Source organism: Vicugna pacos, chromosome 23, assembly GCF_048564905.1.
Source record: "Vicugna pacos chromosome 23, VicPac4, whole genome shotgun sequence".
Classification (NCBI taxonomy): Eukaryota; Metazoa; Chordata; class Mammalia; order Artiodactyla; family Camelidae; genus Vicugna; species Vicugna pacos.
This window is the reverse complement of record NC_133009.1, coordinates 22,654,743-22,671,941: the sequence shown is the minus strand read 5'-3', so window position 1 is coordinate 22,671,941 and position 17,199 is coordinate 22,654,743. Positions and strand designations below refer to the sequence as shown.

General features: G+C 47.5%; 1 protein-coding gene across 3 annotated transcripts in view; it reads left to right on the top strand.

Moving 5' to 3' along the window:
- CNIH3 (cornichon family AMPA receptor auxiliary protein 3) overlaps nt 1-17,199 on the top strand; it is a 151,202-nt gene that overhangs the window by 93,783 nt on the left and 40,220 nt on the right. For 2 of the 3 annotated variants that reach the window (XM_072948672.1, XM_006198840.4), the window contains one exon: nt 2,897-3,633. The exons of the other annotated variant lie outside the window; for it this stretch is intronic. In XM_072948672.1, coding sequence (XP_072804773.1) covers nt 2,897-2,924 — 28 coding nt within the window. In that variant the 3' untranslated portion in view covers nt 2,925-3,633. Of the gene's footprint in view, nt 1-2,896; nt 3,634-17,199 lie in introns of those variants that run through there. 3 annotated transcript variants of the gene reach the window in all.

The following is a 17,199-nucleotide window of genomic DNA, read 5'->3' as shown; positions in this document are numbered from 1 at the left end:
GAGCTTCGTTCGATCTGTTGATTCAGACTCTCAGGGCTAAGCCTCACGCCGAGGGTGAGATCTGCTGCTTTGGTCCACCTCCTCTCCCCTCAGCATCTCCAGTGTCCAGAAGCCTCAGAGACCCCGAGGCTGTAACGTCTGGAATTACGCAACCTTGGAAGGGGTTCAGAATATTCTACCACATTCTTCTTGGAGTCAAGTGTTGGTTCAGGCTCAGGGTGACCCCTGCCCTCTTTCTCAATGGAGTGTCCTTGATGGACATTGCCTGCCCCTTGCAAGGAGCCTGAGGGTCTCTGAAGCCTCTCTGGAGATTTCCAAATGCCCAGGAGATGGCCCGAGTCTCTCTGACTCCCAAGTCTGAACTCTCTAGCAACTAGAGCTGGCTCAAGCTGGTTCCTGTCTTGGGAACTCTGTAGAGGGTGGGGTTAGTGATATCTTCACTGGAGTGGGCTTAACCTCCTTGTGGGGCTGCAGACAACCCTGCTGCTGAGCACAGGTGGTGGGGGAGGAGCTGTCCCAGAGGCAGCACTGCCCCTCCTCAAAGCCCGCAGGGCAAGGGCTGCCCGCTCCCTGGCTCCTGCCCCGTGAGCCTGGGATCTGCTTTAGTCTGCCTGCAGCCTGAGGCAGATCAAGCCCCCTCCCTGCAGTACTGACGCAGTGACTGCTGGAGCCCAAGGTGCTGGAGGGAAGAAGGCCTGGGGGTCGCAGGAATCTGCAGACCCAGCTGCTTTGCTGGGCTGTAGGGGTGGTGTTGGGGCTCCTGCCCATTAGATGGCGGTGATCATCCTGTAACTGATCATGTTCCAGGCATTCTGCTTGACTGTCTGTCCTTGAGTTCTCTTTGGTGAACTGCCTTCTTGTTACATTTGTTAATTACTTTGTTTCCAAAACAAAGTTGGAAATCACGGCTCCTCCCGCCTCACTGGGACCCTGGGTCACAGCCAAGGGCTCTGCTTTCTTTGTTGAATCTGACTTCCTGGGGCTCTTCAGGGCTCCTCAAAGACCCTGTTTCTTCCACCTCAAGGGCTTCCAGCCCCTTACATCCAGGGCTTGTGGAAAGGTCAGCCCAGGCCACTCATGAAGGGGGAGGGAACCCCCACGTGTGGAGAGAGCTGCGTCTGAGCTGAGCACAGTGATACCCAAACGTCAGCAGCTGGGAACCATGTAAAGGTGGGGTTTGCATTTTACAATTTGAGACTCCCGAGGGGTTCCTAAGGACCACGGAGATTGAACAATGTGTCCAAGGTCCTAGCTGATAGTTAGCAGTGTATCTGGCCCGAGAGCCTGGACTCTTCCCATTCTCCTGTGCAGACCATTCCAGCACCCAGAGCTACCCTCTTCTCAGGTTACTTTGGGGACTAGGAGGTTTGCAGGTTACATGGGATGGGACCAGCTAATACTCAGACTAATGCTGATACTAATACCAATGCTGAAACTAATGCTAATACAGGTTGCTTAGTCCAGTGTGGATTCTGTCTGCTTAAGGTCAAGATCTTTTCAAATCAAGAGTGTAAAGCAGGATAATGTTATCTGCCTGAAGTAGCACACCCTCCTACCCAGTTACTCTGGGCCATGCCCGCCTCCTCTCGTGTTCATTTCTCTCACTCTAATTCTATAATTGATGGTTTATTTGATAGCAGAAACCCCATGTGTTTCATCCACCTCTGTATGTGCAGTGCCCGGGCCAGTGCCTGGTGCATTGTAAGTGCTCACTAAATCCTTGTTATCGCGACAGTGTACCTGCACGCACACGGCAGGGATTGGGCCGTGCACTCACTGTTCTCAGCACCTGGAATGGTGCCGGGCAGCAGGAGACGCTCCATAAATACTGAATGAATGAGGGAATGGAAGTGAGTAAACAAGTACCTTGAAGCTCAGCGTTATAATGGAAAGGGCACTGGCTTTGGTGTTGGGGTGTGACTCCTTGCTTCGCTGTCACTAGCTGTGCGACCTTGAGTGACCCACTTTTCAGATAACCTCCGACATCTCCATGTCGAATAAGACCCCTCTCACTCCAGGCCTGACCGCTGATGTACGAGATGTATCAGGTTCTCAAAGACAGAACTTCAGCTGCTCAGGACAGCTCGTTGGGGCTTTGCAGCTGGATAGGGTTAGAAGGAAAACACTTCTGTTTCCTTTTGTTTTGTTTTCCAGATTACCCCTTCGACTCTCTATATATGAAAAGGTGGTTGTTTTTCTTTCTGCCCAGTAGACAACGTGTGTATTTTGGTGTGGCATCTTCTGCATTGTTGCAGAATTAGCCTGCAGCCCTTTCTGAGAGCACAGGGATGCGTGACCCCCCCTTGGTAGTGTAGGGTACCACCTTAGGACACATGCTGTTAATGCACGTTTAATGCCTGGATTCTGTTAAAAAACAGGACGACCAGAGAGTTACCCAATTAAGAATTCATTTAGTTCGTGCTTCCAGAGGGCCTGTGCTCACACATCGGTCCTTGTAATAGTGATGAAGATCATTGCCATGGCACAGACATATTATCCAGCAGAATCTGGCAACCCCTGGACACAGCCATCATACATGCATGTGACAGCTGGTGGGATAAAGAATCTGCCGCACCCCCAGCCCTGAGGACCTGCCCTGCAATTGTAGGAAAGAGGAATACCAACCAGAATAATCATCCTGATGAGAATAATAATCGGCACTCAGACCAATTACATCTTTCACCCAAGAGACACAGTGTGCTCTTGTCACAAATGTTTAGTCCAGTGTTGGGGCAAGGAGATGGGGAACAGTACAGGGAGTAGAGAAGATGCTCTAGGGACAGGAATGAGAAAGAAGCAAGGGGTCTGGCTTTTGGAAGGTCCTTCTTTTGAGTGCTGTCTGAGTCCTTTGCAGGCTCCCACTAATGCCTTCTTTTCCTCTTCTTTTTGCACTCAGCATGATCTACACCTTAGTGAGCTCTTAACTCAAAGACCACGCACATCACCAGAGACTGGGATGGGAGAGGCCTGAGGCTGAGAAGTCCACTTGTGCTGGTGATTGGAGAAGGGACCAGTGTGGAGATGTGTGAGAAAGAGACGGGCAGACACTCTGAATCGGGAGCCAGAAGCAGGCGGCAGCCAGCGCCCGAGTAAGCCCGCTGCGCGCACGTGTCTTTGCCCTGTGTATCGGTCTTTGGCATTCACACCATTCATACCGTTCACACCTCCCACTCGGGCTGTCCATCCCTCCTGAGCAGCGGGTGCTCGAGGGGTGACGAAACGCTAAAGCTCTCCTGAGCGAGAATCGCTGCTTGCTGAATCCACTTTATCCAACGGCTCCGTGCAAGTTCACACTGAGTTCCTGGACGGTGGGGGTGGACACTGGAAGGCTGGAAGGTGCCAGCTAAGGAACGGCCTGACCCAGAGTTGAGGATGAGTCTATGGGACCGTTTGAAGGCCTCAAGGATGTCATGGGCTACCCGGGACTCTTCTGTTTCTTCCAGTCCTGGCCATGCCCTTCACTTCGATGGGAGGGGCTTGGAAGGTGTGCAGATTTGCCTCCGGCTGTAACCAGCCCTGAGCCTGCAGGGGTGCTTATTTCATGCTCTGCTTTATGAGAGCCCAGCTTAGTGACTTCCGTGACATCATGTGCTGAGTTTGGGGCAGTAGGTTGGTAAGGAGTTATGGCCAAAGTCATGGGTTGGGGAGGGGGGAAGGGGGGAGGAGGGGAGTCATAGGAAAAGATGATTTTTTAAAACATTTATGACATATTCAAAGTGTTACTCCTTCACCTCCACAAACTGTATTCTTCCGTTGTCATCCCAAAACATCATGGGGCCGTTGAATGCAAACCAACTGGTCAAAACACTAGTCAAAGCCGCCTACTTTTAAGGATTCCAAGAAAAAGCCAGAAAAACCTGCAGTGGCAGCTCTGTACTGTGGGCATCCGGCAGCCAAGAAGCGAGACAACGTAATTATAGCTTCATTTGTGATGTCGCGTCATTCGTGCTGTTTGGTTCAACACGAGGACATTAACTCACTTAGAATTTTCCGTTCGACATTCTCTCCTTTTTGGGTAGGAGTTGTGCTCGGGGGTTGTAAATAATGACAAGGCTGAGAATTTTTTATTACGTTTAAATTGGACACAGTGATTTTGACCTTATTCCCCAAACTTTCCTTCTTTTCTTCAGTTTGACACACACGGGCTATTTATACGTGTACCAGCTTCTATCTGAAGTCTGTGACTCAGGTTTATGAATGGTTGTTTGTGTAACATGTGTGCTATGTTTAAAATGCTGCGACCACTCGAGTGTCTCACCTACCTGGCTGTCTCATTTAAACCCATTACGGGCTGGCTTCAGCTACATATGGTTGGTAAACTAGTAGGTAGAAAAAGTTTTAAAAAGGCATTTTGCTTCTAAAAATTCTACAGAAAACAAAAAGGCAGACTTCTGCTCTGAGGCTGAAGGTTTAGAGCTGGAGGATTTGAGGCAGTATTTCTGGGAGCAGGCTTCCCCTTGGCCAATACCCATCATCCTGGCTGAGTAACTGTCGTTGGGATGGAGAGTTTCCTTTACGGCTGGCTAGCCTCGTCTCTGACTCCATTCCCGAGATGACCAGCTGCCTTCATCCAGAGAAACAAGCCCTGGGTTCCAGGCTGCAGACAGTAGATCTGACCCCACCGCCATCTTGCAAATGCAACTGGAGGCGGGGGGTCAATGGCCCATGTTACTTCTCACCATGTAACTGTTTTGTTTTTATACTTTACCTCCTTCCAAAAAGATTTGCAATAATGGCAGATACAAGTACACCAAGACTGTTAGAATGGAAATAGGAAATTCAGACTTAGAAAGGAGGAGGACGCAGAGATACTGACTTCCTGAGGTATTTTATCTACTGTGATTGAGCCTTAAATTTAGTATCATTTCTCTTAGCAACAAATAATAGCATTTCACATTTACACAGTGCTTTGCATTTTACCGATTGCTTTCACATCTCATTTGACTTTCTTCAGAATCCTATGAAGTAGATACTAGTCTTTCTTCCCATTTTCTAAGTGAGGAAGCTGAGGCTCAGAGAGGGTAAGCGAGTCACTATAGTCACACAGCAGTCACAGACCTGCCTTTGAACCCAGGTTGTCTGACCTTAAAAACTCTATGTCCTTTCCATCACACCTGAGAGCTGGCATGGTAGTTGAGGGTCCTGTTAAGGTTTGATTAGCATTCACTTTTTGAGAAAAGGAGAAGTTTCTTTAAAGTAGAGCTATAGAGAAAGTACCTGGTTTTCTTTTCCTTTGTGTGCCAGCCTGACTTGCTTTACTGTGGGAGGTTCTTCTTTAAGGTGATCTCCTAAAAGCTTTAAAAGCTTCGAGTGTCTCTTGGGCAGTTATGAAAGAGAGACATCCAAATACTTCTCCCGCATGAGCTGTGACTGAGAAGGAATTCCAGCGGTTATTGAGAGTTGGAGCCGATTTTCACTTCCTGGGGGAAGCTAGTCACGATGGTAAGAGTAAGAGTAGTGGCACGGTTGGCAGAGCCATGCTGTGCACCAGGAGTTACGCCAGGACGTCTCTGGACCTCTCCCAGCTCTCACAACGCCCCTACGAGACAGGTTGCGTGTTCTAGTCTGCCCACTTTACAGGTCAGGAAACCAGGGAGGCTCAGGGCAGGTGAGTCTTCCCCAGATGAATCAGCCAGACGAGAGCTTGATGCTGTAAATAGGTGGCCAGATAGTAACAGTAGCTATAAACTGAGGTGTCGAGCATGGTTCTGTATATTTCAGGTGCTTTTTGTCTGCTCCTCATAAGAATACGTGAAGTTGGTATTTTCTCTGTTTTATAGATGAAGAAGTTCCCAGCAGATGAGTTACTTGCAGGGACCCATGGCCAGTGCGAGGTGTGCAGTAACTACATCTGGAATCTAAACCCAGGCCTGCCTCTTCTCATGTAATTTTTCCTTCTTGAATCTCTTTGTCGCTCATTGTTTATCCTATAGAAATAATCAAAGGGAGGAAGGAGAGTGGAGGAGAAAGCACGCTGGAGAAATCACAAAGCAATTGTTACCCTTGGGTGATGGAGAGCCCTTCCTACCTAGCCTGTGCCCGGCATCATGGAGGGAGCTTCTCGGAGAGCACAGACATCACATGAGGATGGTGCTGGCGACCTGGTTCCCATTCCCTTAGAGAGGCAGCGCTGTGGGCCTGGCATGGCTGTGCCCCAAGGGTCAGAGCGGGGCCAGGGGAGGTCCCTTAGACTTACTTTCCACTTCACTAAGTGAGGTGAGGGCTGGCAACTGCTGCACCGACTTGTCATAAAGATTAAATGAGTTAATGAGTTCATATCTGCAGAGAACTTAGAAGAGTGTCCGCACATGGTAAGCGCTACTGAACTCTTTGTAGGACATAGTCTTCCTCTCCATCCGCCATTCTTACTCTGCCCGGTGCCCACCCAGGGCAAGGTCCCCTGATGGGAGAGAAGTCACCTGGCCAGTGGGAAGGGAGTGAAGACCTTGGACTCAGCTACCCTCCTGATGCCTCATTTTCATCTGTCGTGTCCTGAGCGGAGGTCAGGCTGGGACCTGACACCTCTTGTCAATGCCATGTTCTCTGGCCAATAATCATAACAGCTGCCGTCAAATACTTGCTGTGTGCCAGGCACTGTGCAAAGCACTTGGCAAGCATGGCCTCGTTTAATCCACACAACAGTGTTATGAGGTAGGAACTATTCCTGACCCCAGTTTATAGTTGAAACACTAAAGCTTACAGGGGTTAAATAAATGTGCGAACGTCACAAGTACTGGGAAGTCATGGAGCCTAGGCTTCAGGCAAGGACACCAGGCCCTTGACTGTTTTTTCCTGTTTTTTAGATTGAAGTGTGATTGATTTACAATGTTGTGTTAGTTTTTGGTGTACACACACACACACATACACACACACACCCCCTTGAATCACTTTGCTGTACACTAAGTTGTTTTCCATTATAGGTTATTACAAGATATTGAATTTAGTTCCCTGTGCTAAACAGGAGGCCCTGTTTGTTTAGCTCTGGCTGTTTTTACATTCCTGAAAGAGTGACACAGGACAGGGAGGGCAATGAGACGTGAAGATGAGTGGAAAAGGGGATGAAGAAGGGAGCACAGGGGAGGAACTGTCCCAGAAGTGTGGCTCTGCTCACCTGACAGTGTGCAGAGCAAGCAAGTCCTTGTAAATGACTTTGTAATCAGAAGGATTTGAGCCACAGTATCTTGGGCCAGCTTCCTAACCTTTCTGAGACTCAGCTTTCCCATCTGGAAAATGGGGCTAATAAGACTTCCCTTTGATTGCGGTTGTGCTAGGTAAAGTAATTGTGTGCCTAGAGCTCGTACAGAGAGCCTGTCTCGGAACTGGTGCTCAACAAAGCCTGGTCCTCTGCCACACTCCACTCCCTTCCCTGCACAGAGCTGAAGGGAGGATTATGTAGAACAAAATGGTAAAAGGCTTCTCATAGTAGCACATGGCAGCATTCAATGATCTTAGCTTCCTTCCTCGCCTCCCTCAGTCCTGGGGGCGGACTGTCCCAGACACGTGACGTGGGTACCAGAGCTCAGCCTTCTGGGGAAAATCTCCCCTCTGCTTCCTATTTTTAGGCTTGGTAATTGCACCAGTGTTGAATAAAGTTGTCACCATTATGACAGTTTTGCTCTTCTGTGTAAGAGATGAACGCAGCCAGCAAAATGCTTTGACAACAATTAATTGTGCTCACGCTGTGTCATCGTGCAGATCCGTTTCATAACCTTTTCTTTTCTTGGATTTGGGCTGCTCTCTTCCAAACCGTGCTCCGAAAACTGAAGTTTACATCTCAGGGCTGCCTCTGCTCCCGAGGCTTAGGCAGAAGGCTGTCTTCCCTGTAGGTGTTTGAGGCGGCATCCTGAAATGTGCCCGTGACTCGCCTAATCCAGGCAGAGGGAAGAATGATCAGAGCAGGAAAGTGATTCTTCAGGACACAACCAAGTGTTTTCAGGGAGAGATGGGACAGGTTTTGGCTTTGTCCTCATTAGGAGACGGGAGCAGTCTTGTTTCCAGGAGCCCTGCTGTGTGATGCAGGTATTTTGTGGAGCTGCATTTGCAGAGGGAATAAAACCTTACCGCTGACATCTTGGATTGGGTTTCAGCTGCTGCTCACAATTCGGAAGTAGATACAGGGTCAACCCAGCCACAGAACAGTGTCTTCCAGGCTTTGCCCCCACCTTCTCTATGATGAGCTCTGCTTCTTTTAAATTCTACCCAGAAAGCTCTGGATGCCCCAGGAGTGTCTTCCTATGTTGTGAACTTGATCTCTTGGACATCTTGTGATGCTCACATTTTCTTCCTTTCCAGCCAGTAGTGTGCTGGAGGTGGCTATAAGGCTTGTGAGAGCCAGTTGTTAAATTTTTAGGGGTTTTGCTAAATGGTTGTTAAATGCAGGCATTATCGACAGTGGTTATGTAAGCTTATAATTAAATTAAAACCAAAGGTAATACATAGTCACAACCTAGCACCTTCTAAGGAACATTTACTGTGTTTCACTGTTATCTGTGCTCTTGTGCTTGTGTCTGTCGTATGGACGGCGGGAACAGCGTACAACAGGGCACTTCTGTACACCTCCTCCCATCTTTGTGTTCAGCGATATCCCGTTAATAGCTTGAAATCAGCCACAGTAGGAGTATTTACACCACAGAAACGGTCAGATGCTACAGGTTAGCCCCCCCCCCTTCTGGTGCTAGTTGTTAAGCACTTACTAGTACTCATGGTTCACATCAACCAGTACACACGATTCCCTGCTCTGGCATGTGGTAGGGCTACCCTGGGAGCCAGTGACCAGAGTTCCGTGAAGGCTTGGGCACCAGAACCCAATGTTCAAGATCCTGGAAGTGCCACTGCTGTCATGCCCAGACCTGCCACCCACCCCATAGCAGAGACACCAGCGGTGTTGCCACTTAAGCTCTTTTTGTCTCCTAGAGATGATCGGAAGGGACTTTCAGTTTTATGCTCTGTAGACCATGAGGGCTTGGGCTTGGAGATATAAGTGTAACACATTCTGCTGAGCATGGACTTGCTTTTGTACTTTGATCCTAGTGCCACTGCCCTTGAATTAGCTTGGGGACCATCATTCTTCCTATAGGATGAGTCCCTTCCCAGGATTCTTCCAAGGTCCCCATGCAGCCAGGCCTGTGCCTCTAGTCTGAATGCTGGGGGAACACAGACTGTACCCTGCTGGTTACCCACCACCTAAGGTGGATGAACGATGATAAGATGATAAGATAAGACCTGTGCGGTGCCTGGGGCTCTGTTTTGCACACAGTACAAGCCCAGTAACCATTGCTCCTTCCTCCGCTGGGCTTTGCAGGCAGTTCGCAGCATGGGTGTGCCTTCCTAGGCAGCCTACAGGCACCACTCTTCTGTGTGCACTCTTCCTCCAAGAGCCGGTCTCCTGCCTGGGACCCCGGTACCTCGGAGGCCAGACACACACCTTTCGGTTTAGAGACCCAACAGTCAGGGGGAGATTGTGTTGTTTCCTGGAGTGACTACCTGACAGCCAGGGAGAGAGCCCAAAATGCCACTCCAGTGTTTCTGTTCAGGTGTCATCACGGGAGTCTGCATAGTAAACCCCGTCCTTCTCAGAAATGCTTGGCCGGAGAGAAAGACATCATCTTTCTGGTGGGAATATCTTCTGATATTTTAGGGTAGGGGAAGTAGAGAAAATGAGAACCCAGTAATTACCAGTCCCCACATTAAATTACAGTCAAGCACATCCGTCAGGTCCCCATGCCTGGGACAGTCTGGTTTGGTTGCAGCAATGGAAACAGCAGGGCAGCGCTAGAGGCGTTGGGGGAAATTGTGTGGGTTGGTGGCATCAGCGGATGGATCATGAGATGCTGCTCTTACTCTCCCATAGCTCAGCTGAGAGTGGGTTTGATGCTGAAGTAACTTTCTAGACTCCACAGGTACAGAGACCCTCTCAGTGGGGTGGAGACTGTAGCATAATCTAATGCCTGGCGGATGGGCCAGATCCCCAAGGGATGGCTCGCAATCCTGCACCCTGGGCCACCAGCCTTTAAAATCAGCAGTTCTTTGTATTAATATTTCACGGTTGAATTAAAACAACTGTGCCGCAAGATTGAGCCCTTACCCACAGGTTACAAGCGCAGTGGACACCTTAGCAGTAAAGCCCCAGTAGCAGCTGTGGCAGTTACCACTTCTAGGTGAGAAAGAATAAAATGAGGCCTAATCACATTTTTTATCTGAGACATCTGCCACCTAGGTTGGGGGTCACTGGGGACCCCCCCATCGCAGGTTTCAGCCTCACAGTTTGGGGAAGCCCAGCCCACGCCAGACCCAAGTGTTCAGCGCCAGTCGGATGATGACACTTTCTCAGGAGCTAAACAGACGGAACCCGGGAGTGCTGGTTCCTGGACCAGCAGCAGCCTGGAAGGTGGAAGGTCGTCCTGAAAGTGGTGCTGGGGGGCTTTGCCCTTGACCCTGTCCTGTTCTACATTTATTACCAGTGACCATCACTTGAAGGCAGCAGATTAATTCTGGGATAGTACAAAGCTAAAAAGGATTAAATTAGGAAAGGAAGAGTTTTTTTTTTTTTTAAATCATAAAGCCAGACTCACTAGAGGGAATATAACAGACATAAACGGAAGGTCTCGAGATTGAGCTCCAAGTAGTCAGCAGCAGGGTCTGGAAGAGGGTGAGGGCGGAGGAGGGGTGAAGGGGGGACGCGTGGTGGGCAGTGGGTTTTAACTGACGCTGAGCGGATGGTGAGCAAAACTGATCTGCCTGAAAGCTATGGCAGTGTTAGGCTTCATTATACAAAGTCTGGAGTGAAGTGACAGACGGTGGCCCCAGTGTCCTCGGCCCCCATCAGCTCTCTGAGACTGTAAACTGAGCCTGTTCAGTCTACAGTCATGGTCTTTGAGAGGGATGCTGAGAATTTCGACTGTGTCCAGAGCAGGGCATCCAGAGTCCAGCTCACAGGACTGGGCAGAGAAGCTTCACGAAGACTGTTTTCAAAGAATCAAAGACCAAAGGCTCCAAGAGGGCTGAGAGCAGGAATTGAGGGGCAGCGACCCTCCCAGACCCCTTCCTCTACGAATGGGGTTAGAGCAATTGCTTGCCTGGGAGGGCTCAGGAGAGGTGTCAGGCGGAAGGAGTGCTCTGTGTCAAATTCCCGTGGGGACCGCCGGCTGAGCACATCAGCAGGCTTGCCCAAACCTACCTGGGCAGGGCTCCTGCCGTCATGAGCATCACGAGGGAGGACGGTCTCTCTGAAATGCAGCGGCAGAGGCTCAGAGAGAGGCGTGGGACAGAGCTCTCAGGGCTCCATGGTAACCGAGGGATGAGTATGTATTATGTGATGGAATGGGTTTCACAGATGGAACTCGGCATTGCAGGTCATGTGAAAAAGTTGGGCTTGCTCCAGAGTGGACACCACGCCGATGATAATTCATCCACATCATAGGAATATAGGAAAGGCTGGGTTCTTTTCATAAATAGGAAGGGTTGAATTCAGGATCCCACAGATGATGGACTCTTTGAGGACATGTATTTCTTTTGATAGCTCCAGAGCTGGGCTTAGTCCTTAACAGACCACAGTAAATACACGTTGAATTAAGTTGAATTTTGGATTGCTTTTGGAATCAGCAGGAGATAGAGATAAGCCTCAGAGTCAGGAATCAGTGTCCCGTGAGGCGTGGAGGAGGGAAGAGTATTAAAACACACAGCCTGTGTCCTGGAAACATCTTGCCACGTCCAGTAGCAGGAAAACAGGCAAAGGCACGTACAGGATGTCTGCAGGTTGTTTCCCACTGCAACCCCCCTGGGCTCACTTTCCTCCAAATCACTGAAACACACGACTCCAAGACTTGAAGGAGCAAAGACCACTGGGTCTCCAGTGTCACAGAGTGACTGACACTAAACTCCACCAGCTTTTGTACCCATAATAGTTTAGAAAACCTTGAGGGGAAAAAAAGCCAGGTCTTTGACTGTTGTTTATTGACGTGAAGAGGCTGGATCACGGAGCAGCCGTGGGAGAGTAAGACACAGGAAACCCGGTACCATGCAGGTGTCTGAGCCCATCTTTGACTCTGCCCTTGTGCGGTGCTTCTGGCAGAATCAGGGCTTTTGTGGCCCCACTCTGCCCTCACCCCCTCAGAAGTTCTCCAAGCTGAGGCCAGGGTGGAAGGAAGGGAGCAGGTGGGAGCAGAGTAGGTGGACAGGGAGAGTGACTTTAATATCTGTCGTGTCCATAAAGGTTGCCCTTTGTTCATGTCCAACTTGGGGGGAGTTGGTCAGTCTGGTCTCGAGGGAAGCAAGGGAGAGGGCAGGACTGAGCTGGGTCGTGGATGGTAACATGTTCCGTTTGGATGTTGTGTAAGTCAAGGTAATTCCAGCTGTGGTGTGATTGAGTCTGGCTCCATTTCCGCTGTTTGCTTGCTGACAGCTTTCAAGCCTCATCATGTCCCCTTTCCCTTCTTCCCACTTCTGGGCAAACCAGTAAGAAAGTCTGCCTGCTCCCTCCCTTGACACCAGAGGGAAGTTTCAGCCACATAAAACCTGGCCCATGTGTTGGAGCCTTCCCTTGTCCCATCCGCTAACCACAATACAAGCCAAAGCCAGTCCCCATCGCGCTCTCAAGCCATTTTTTGACCTGTTTGGGGGCCTGCCGTGCTTTCCCCTGCAAGGCTCATTCTCTGAGCCATGATTTCTTCATGCCCTTTTGTGCACGTGTGGCATCATCAACCTCAACATCCAAATCGAGTTTTGGGGTGAGGGGTTGGTCTGGCCCCCACCCTAGGGCAACCAAAACAATATGGTAATAGATATACCCTGAATACAATGGAAGTTTAGCTCAGGTTCATGTCCTAGGCCAATGCACGAGCTCCCGGTCAGATAGCCTTCCAGGAGCTCATTCAGAGACCCAGGCTCTTTCCATCTTGCAGCTGCCCCTGCTCATGGTCATTAGAATCCTCTCCATTCAGGCAACAGATAGGAAAAGAGCAGCAAAGGTCCCATGATAGGCTTTTGCAGGGGTCAGGCTTGGAACTGGTCCACTCACTTCCCAACTTTCCTTTGCATAGAACTCAGTGCACAGCCACAGCCACCCACACGGAGGGCTGGGAACTGTCATCTGGGTGAGTTTTGGTGAATGCATAGCAGTCCCCACTACCTATGTGTTGATTTTGAATATCAATTGGTCACTAGGTGAGATATTTAAAAGGCAGTAGGCTAGAGAGGTCAGAGGAGAAAGTTCTGGATTAGAGCTATACATTTATAAGTCTACATTCTAGGCAATAAAAGGGAAAAGGGAAGGAAAAGGAAAAAGAGAATGTCTATTTGTAATTTCCTTTTTGTTTGGTTTGCATCTTTGAGGATTGCCTCCTAGAACCTCACTAGCAGTAATGGGATATTGATGAGGGAGAAATTGAGCAGGAAGATGTGAAATACCATTTCCTTAGAATTAGAATCTGCAGCTTGTCTACACACACACTTTTATAAAAATTTTATTTTAATGATCTGGCCCCTCCCGTCTCCTGCCCTTTTAAGCCTCCAATGAGAAGAAGAAAGGAAGTAGCCAGCTAATTGGAGAGGAGAATGAAGGAATGGCAGAGTCGGTAAAGAAGTGAGGAAATCAGCCTGCTATTTTCAGGCTATGAAAGTCTTCCTAGAAGTCATTATGGTCTCCTTGCCGCCAGTTAATTTCATTTTAGATGAAGTTGAAAGATAATCTGATCGATTTCATTATCTCTGCAAATAATTCATAAATTCAGATGAACTCAGAACTATGACATAGGATGTAGGAGGATTTTCAAGGTCTGACAAGGTGCTAATTACCAGGACTGCACCGGAGCTGACAGCTGGTATAGGAATGATCTCCTTTTTATTGAAATTCTCTATGTGATTAGGGAAAAAGACAGCTAAATCAGCAGCAATTTGGCAGACTCATTGTTGCTCCAGTTCAGACCAACAGAGCTGTGTGTGCATGTATGTGGGGATGGCAGGATCTGTGCCTGACTTAGAACTTCACAGGCAGCAGACGCTCACATCTAGCCAATGACAAGAGCAGTTCAGATAGGCAGAGCTGAATGACATGTTCAGTTCTAGAATCCTGAAGAAACCTGAGGAAGGGAATCAGAATACATTTATCCACCCAAGCCCACTCCTTTGTAGTAGCTCCTGCCTTGCTCAGACTGGAGATGTGTTGCTGCATTAGCTGGTTACATCCATTCTACAGTCTCCTCCCCTGCCTCTAGACAGATGGCAGAAAGTGAGGATGAAACATGGTGTACCAGAAGGAAAGATTATGCCTTCTGGAAGCACTAAAGCATTGCTTGATGGTAAGTATATTTGAGCCGATGGAATATCTTCTACAACCCTGATGTGTATGCTTATGAAATAAACTCATAAGTTTCAGGAGAACCATAACAGTGAATGGATAGATAGAGTGTGTATATTAGAAGATTAGTACTTGCAAGTTAGTTTTTCTGTGTATATTGCTCATTCATTTATTCCATGAGTTTATAAAATATCTTTCATGTACAGTACCAGATATAGAAAGGTGAATAAGATGAAGCTGAAGCTGCCTTCAGCCTTAAAGGAGCTCACACCTTTTATGTCTCTACCTCTGTCTCCATCAGTGCATCTATCCAACCATCCAAGATGCCTGTTGGGTCCTTACTGGCTGTCAAAGATTCAGCTGTGTCTCAAACCCCCAATATTATAGCTCCTTGAAACTCTAAAAGCCCTTCCCACAGTTTCTTTGTGTTTGTGTCAAACCTGATGTTTGCTTCTCCTCCTTCTCTCTACTTCTGTGCTTTTGGGTTGCCTGGATAGTCCTTATTCCAACACTTTAGTGTGGACACAAAGCCTTGCTCCACCACTGGTTTCTGCTCTTCAATTCCTGTGTCTCCATTATTTTGAGTTTAGTCATTTTACATCAGATGGGGGAGAAGCAAATGGAAGAGTCATATCACAAAGCCTTTGACATTCACCACTCTCCTCTCCCTTTCTCTCACTCTTGTTGTGTTTCTTCTAAAGATACGAAAATACATGACACTTCCAACCCTCCCTGCCCCAACACATGCACACACCCTACAATCTCACACTGAATAAATCATTCTCTGGAGGCTCAACTTCTACCCAAAGTCAGTTGGTCAAAAAACAATTTTCTGAAGAAAACGTCCTAAAAGGAGTTCTAGAAAGACAAAGGATTCTTTCCCCCTCTACTAAGTATTATTTATGTACGTATAGTCTGTCTTAAAATTCCCGTTTAATGCAAAGAATGGATAGCTGAATGTGTGATGGGAAATGACTGGGAGAAGGATAGATAAGTAGGTAAATAGCGTACCTTAAAATGAGGATCATCTTTTCTATACCTCAGAAAAAGAAAATGAAAAACTTCAACAATTACAGTTTGTTTGCACTTCTGTTTCTTTAGCTAATGTTTTTTAAGTAAGTGTTTTTGCCTGAGATCATGCACTGCCAGGTACAAAAATACATTCATTCAAGTTTAAACAATAAGGCATGTGTTAGTTAACTATCTATTGCTATGTGACAAATTACCTCCCAAACTTAAGCATGTGAAACAATAACATTATCTCACAGTTTCTGAGGGCCAGGAATCTGGGAACAGCTTAGGTTGTTCTGGCTTAGAATGTCTCTTGAGGTTGTAGTCCAGATGTTGATCAGGGCCGTTGTCATGGGAAGACTTGGCTGGGAAGGAAGATCTGCTTCTGAGATGCTCCTTATGTGGCTGTTAGCAGGAGGCCTCAGCTCCTTATAACATGGGCTCCGTCTCACAATGTGCTACATGGCTTCCCCCAGAGTGATCTAGAGGACACGGAGAAATCGCCATGTATTTTGTGAACAAGCCTCAGAGGTGGAGGGGAGTATGGGTGTGGCCAGGAGGGGTGAGGACCATCGAGGGCCATTTTGGAGGCTGGCAGCCGCAGGCCAGATTCCACTTTATGAACATCTGAGGGCAAGAAACCAGTGGAAGCACAAATGGGAAAGTAGGAAGTTGTGATTGCTTTCACCCCTGCTTCTTTCTAGTTCCTTTCCTTCTGCAAGTGTTCATGGCCTAATATGTTCCCCTTGGACTCCAACCCCACATTCTTTTCAGTTAAGCATTAACAACAACAGTAATAACCACAATGTATACCTCGTTAATATATCTTACAGATATCATTATTGCAATGGCTAACATTTCTTGAGCAGTTATAGTCTATGCTCAAGGTAAGTGCATTGCATAAGATTACATTTAATTCCCAAGTCATGTGCCTATTTTTTAAATTAAGAGGCTGAGAACAGTGATATTGAAAGTCATGTGGCTAGAATTTCTGTGTCATTCATTTCACATTCTTTAAGCAGAATCTCTGGTCACTACCAGTTAAGTTTTCATATGTGGCCAGAAAAATGGATGTTACAGTACAGAGGGTGTTCCTTTTGAGGTTGTGGGAACCACATACCAAACTAGATGAAAAAATTAAGTATGAAAGGCAAATTGATTTGCATATCTGCTAGAGCAAGCAGTCACTTTGTTAAGCATAAGACTTTGCCTTAATTGCCACTATTAGTAAATAGAAGTCTATTTGTGCAATGTGCAGACAGCAGCCGAAAGCATTCAAAGTACTAGGAAAGATTTTTTTTTCCTCAGAATATCCACAGTTTAAATGTATGCTACTATTTTTTAATATTAAATTTTGCCATCTTGTGGCTTGCCTGACAGCTACTGAAAAAGCAGGGGGTTTTAAAAGGTGACACAAATGAAAATTCCACAGGAAGGGGTGGATGTGTATTTCAAATACACATTCAGCTCCCTTTGCCGATAAACAAGAGGATGAGGGGCCAGAATTTCTCCATCGAAAGTAGAGGAATCACTTTATTACCAAGTGCTACATCCCACTTTATTGTATTTTTGTCTCATTCCATCTTTTTATATTTTTATTCTGTTTCTGGTGAATTCTTATTCGGGTGAATAGAGGAATGTGGATAAGTAGGCTCCAACTCCGAGACAGGGGAGTGTTCATTCATTCATTCAACAAACACTTGTTGAGCTTTGGCAGGTGAGGTGCCATACTGAGTAGTGCTGTATTCAGAATTCATTCATCACCCTCTGATTGTATTTACTGAATGCTTTTTAGCTTCCTGACGCCCTGATAGTTTCTGTGAAGGTTAAAAAAGAAAAAAGGGAATAAGTAGGATGAGCTTCTTGTTCTGAAAAGATCTTGAAATAGTATTGAG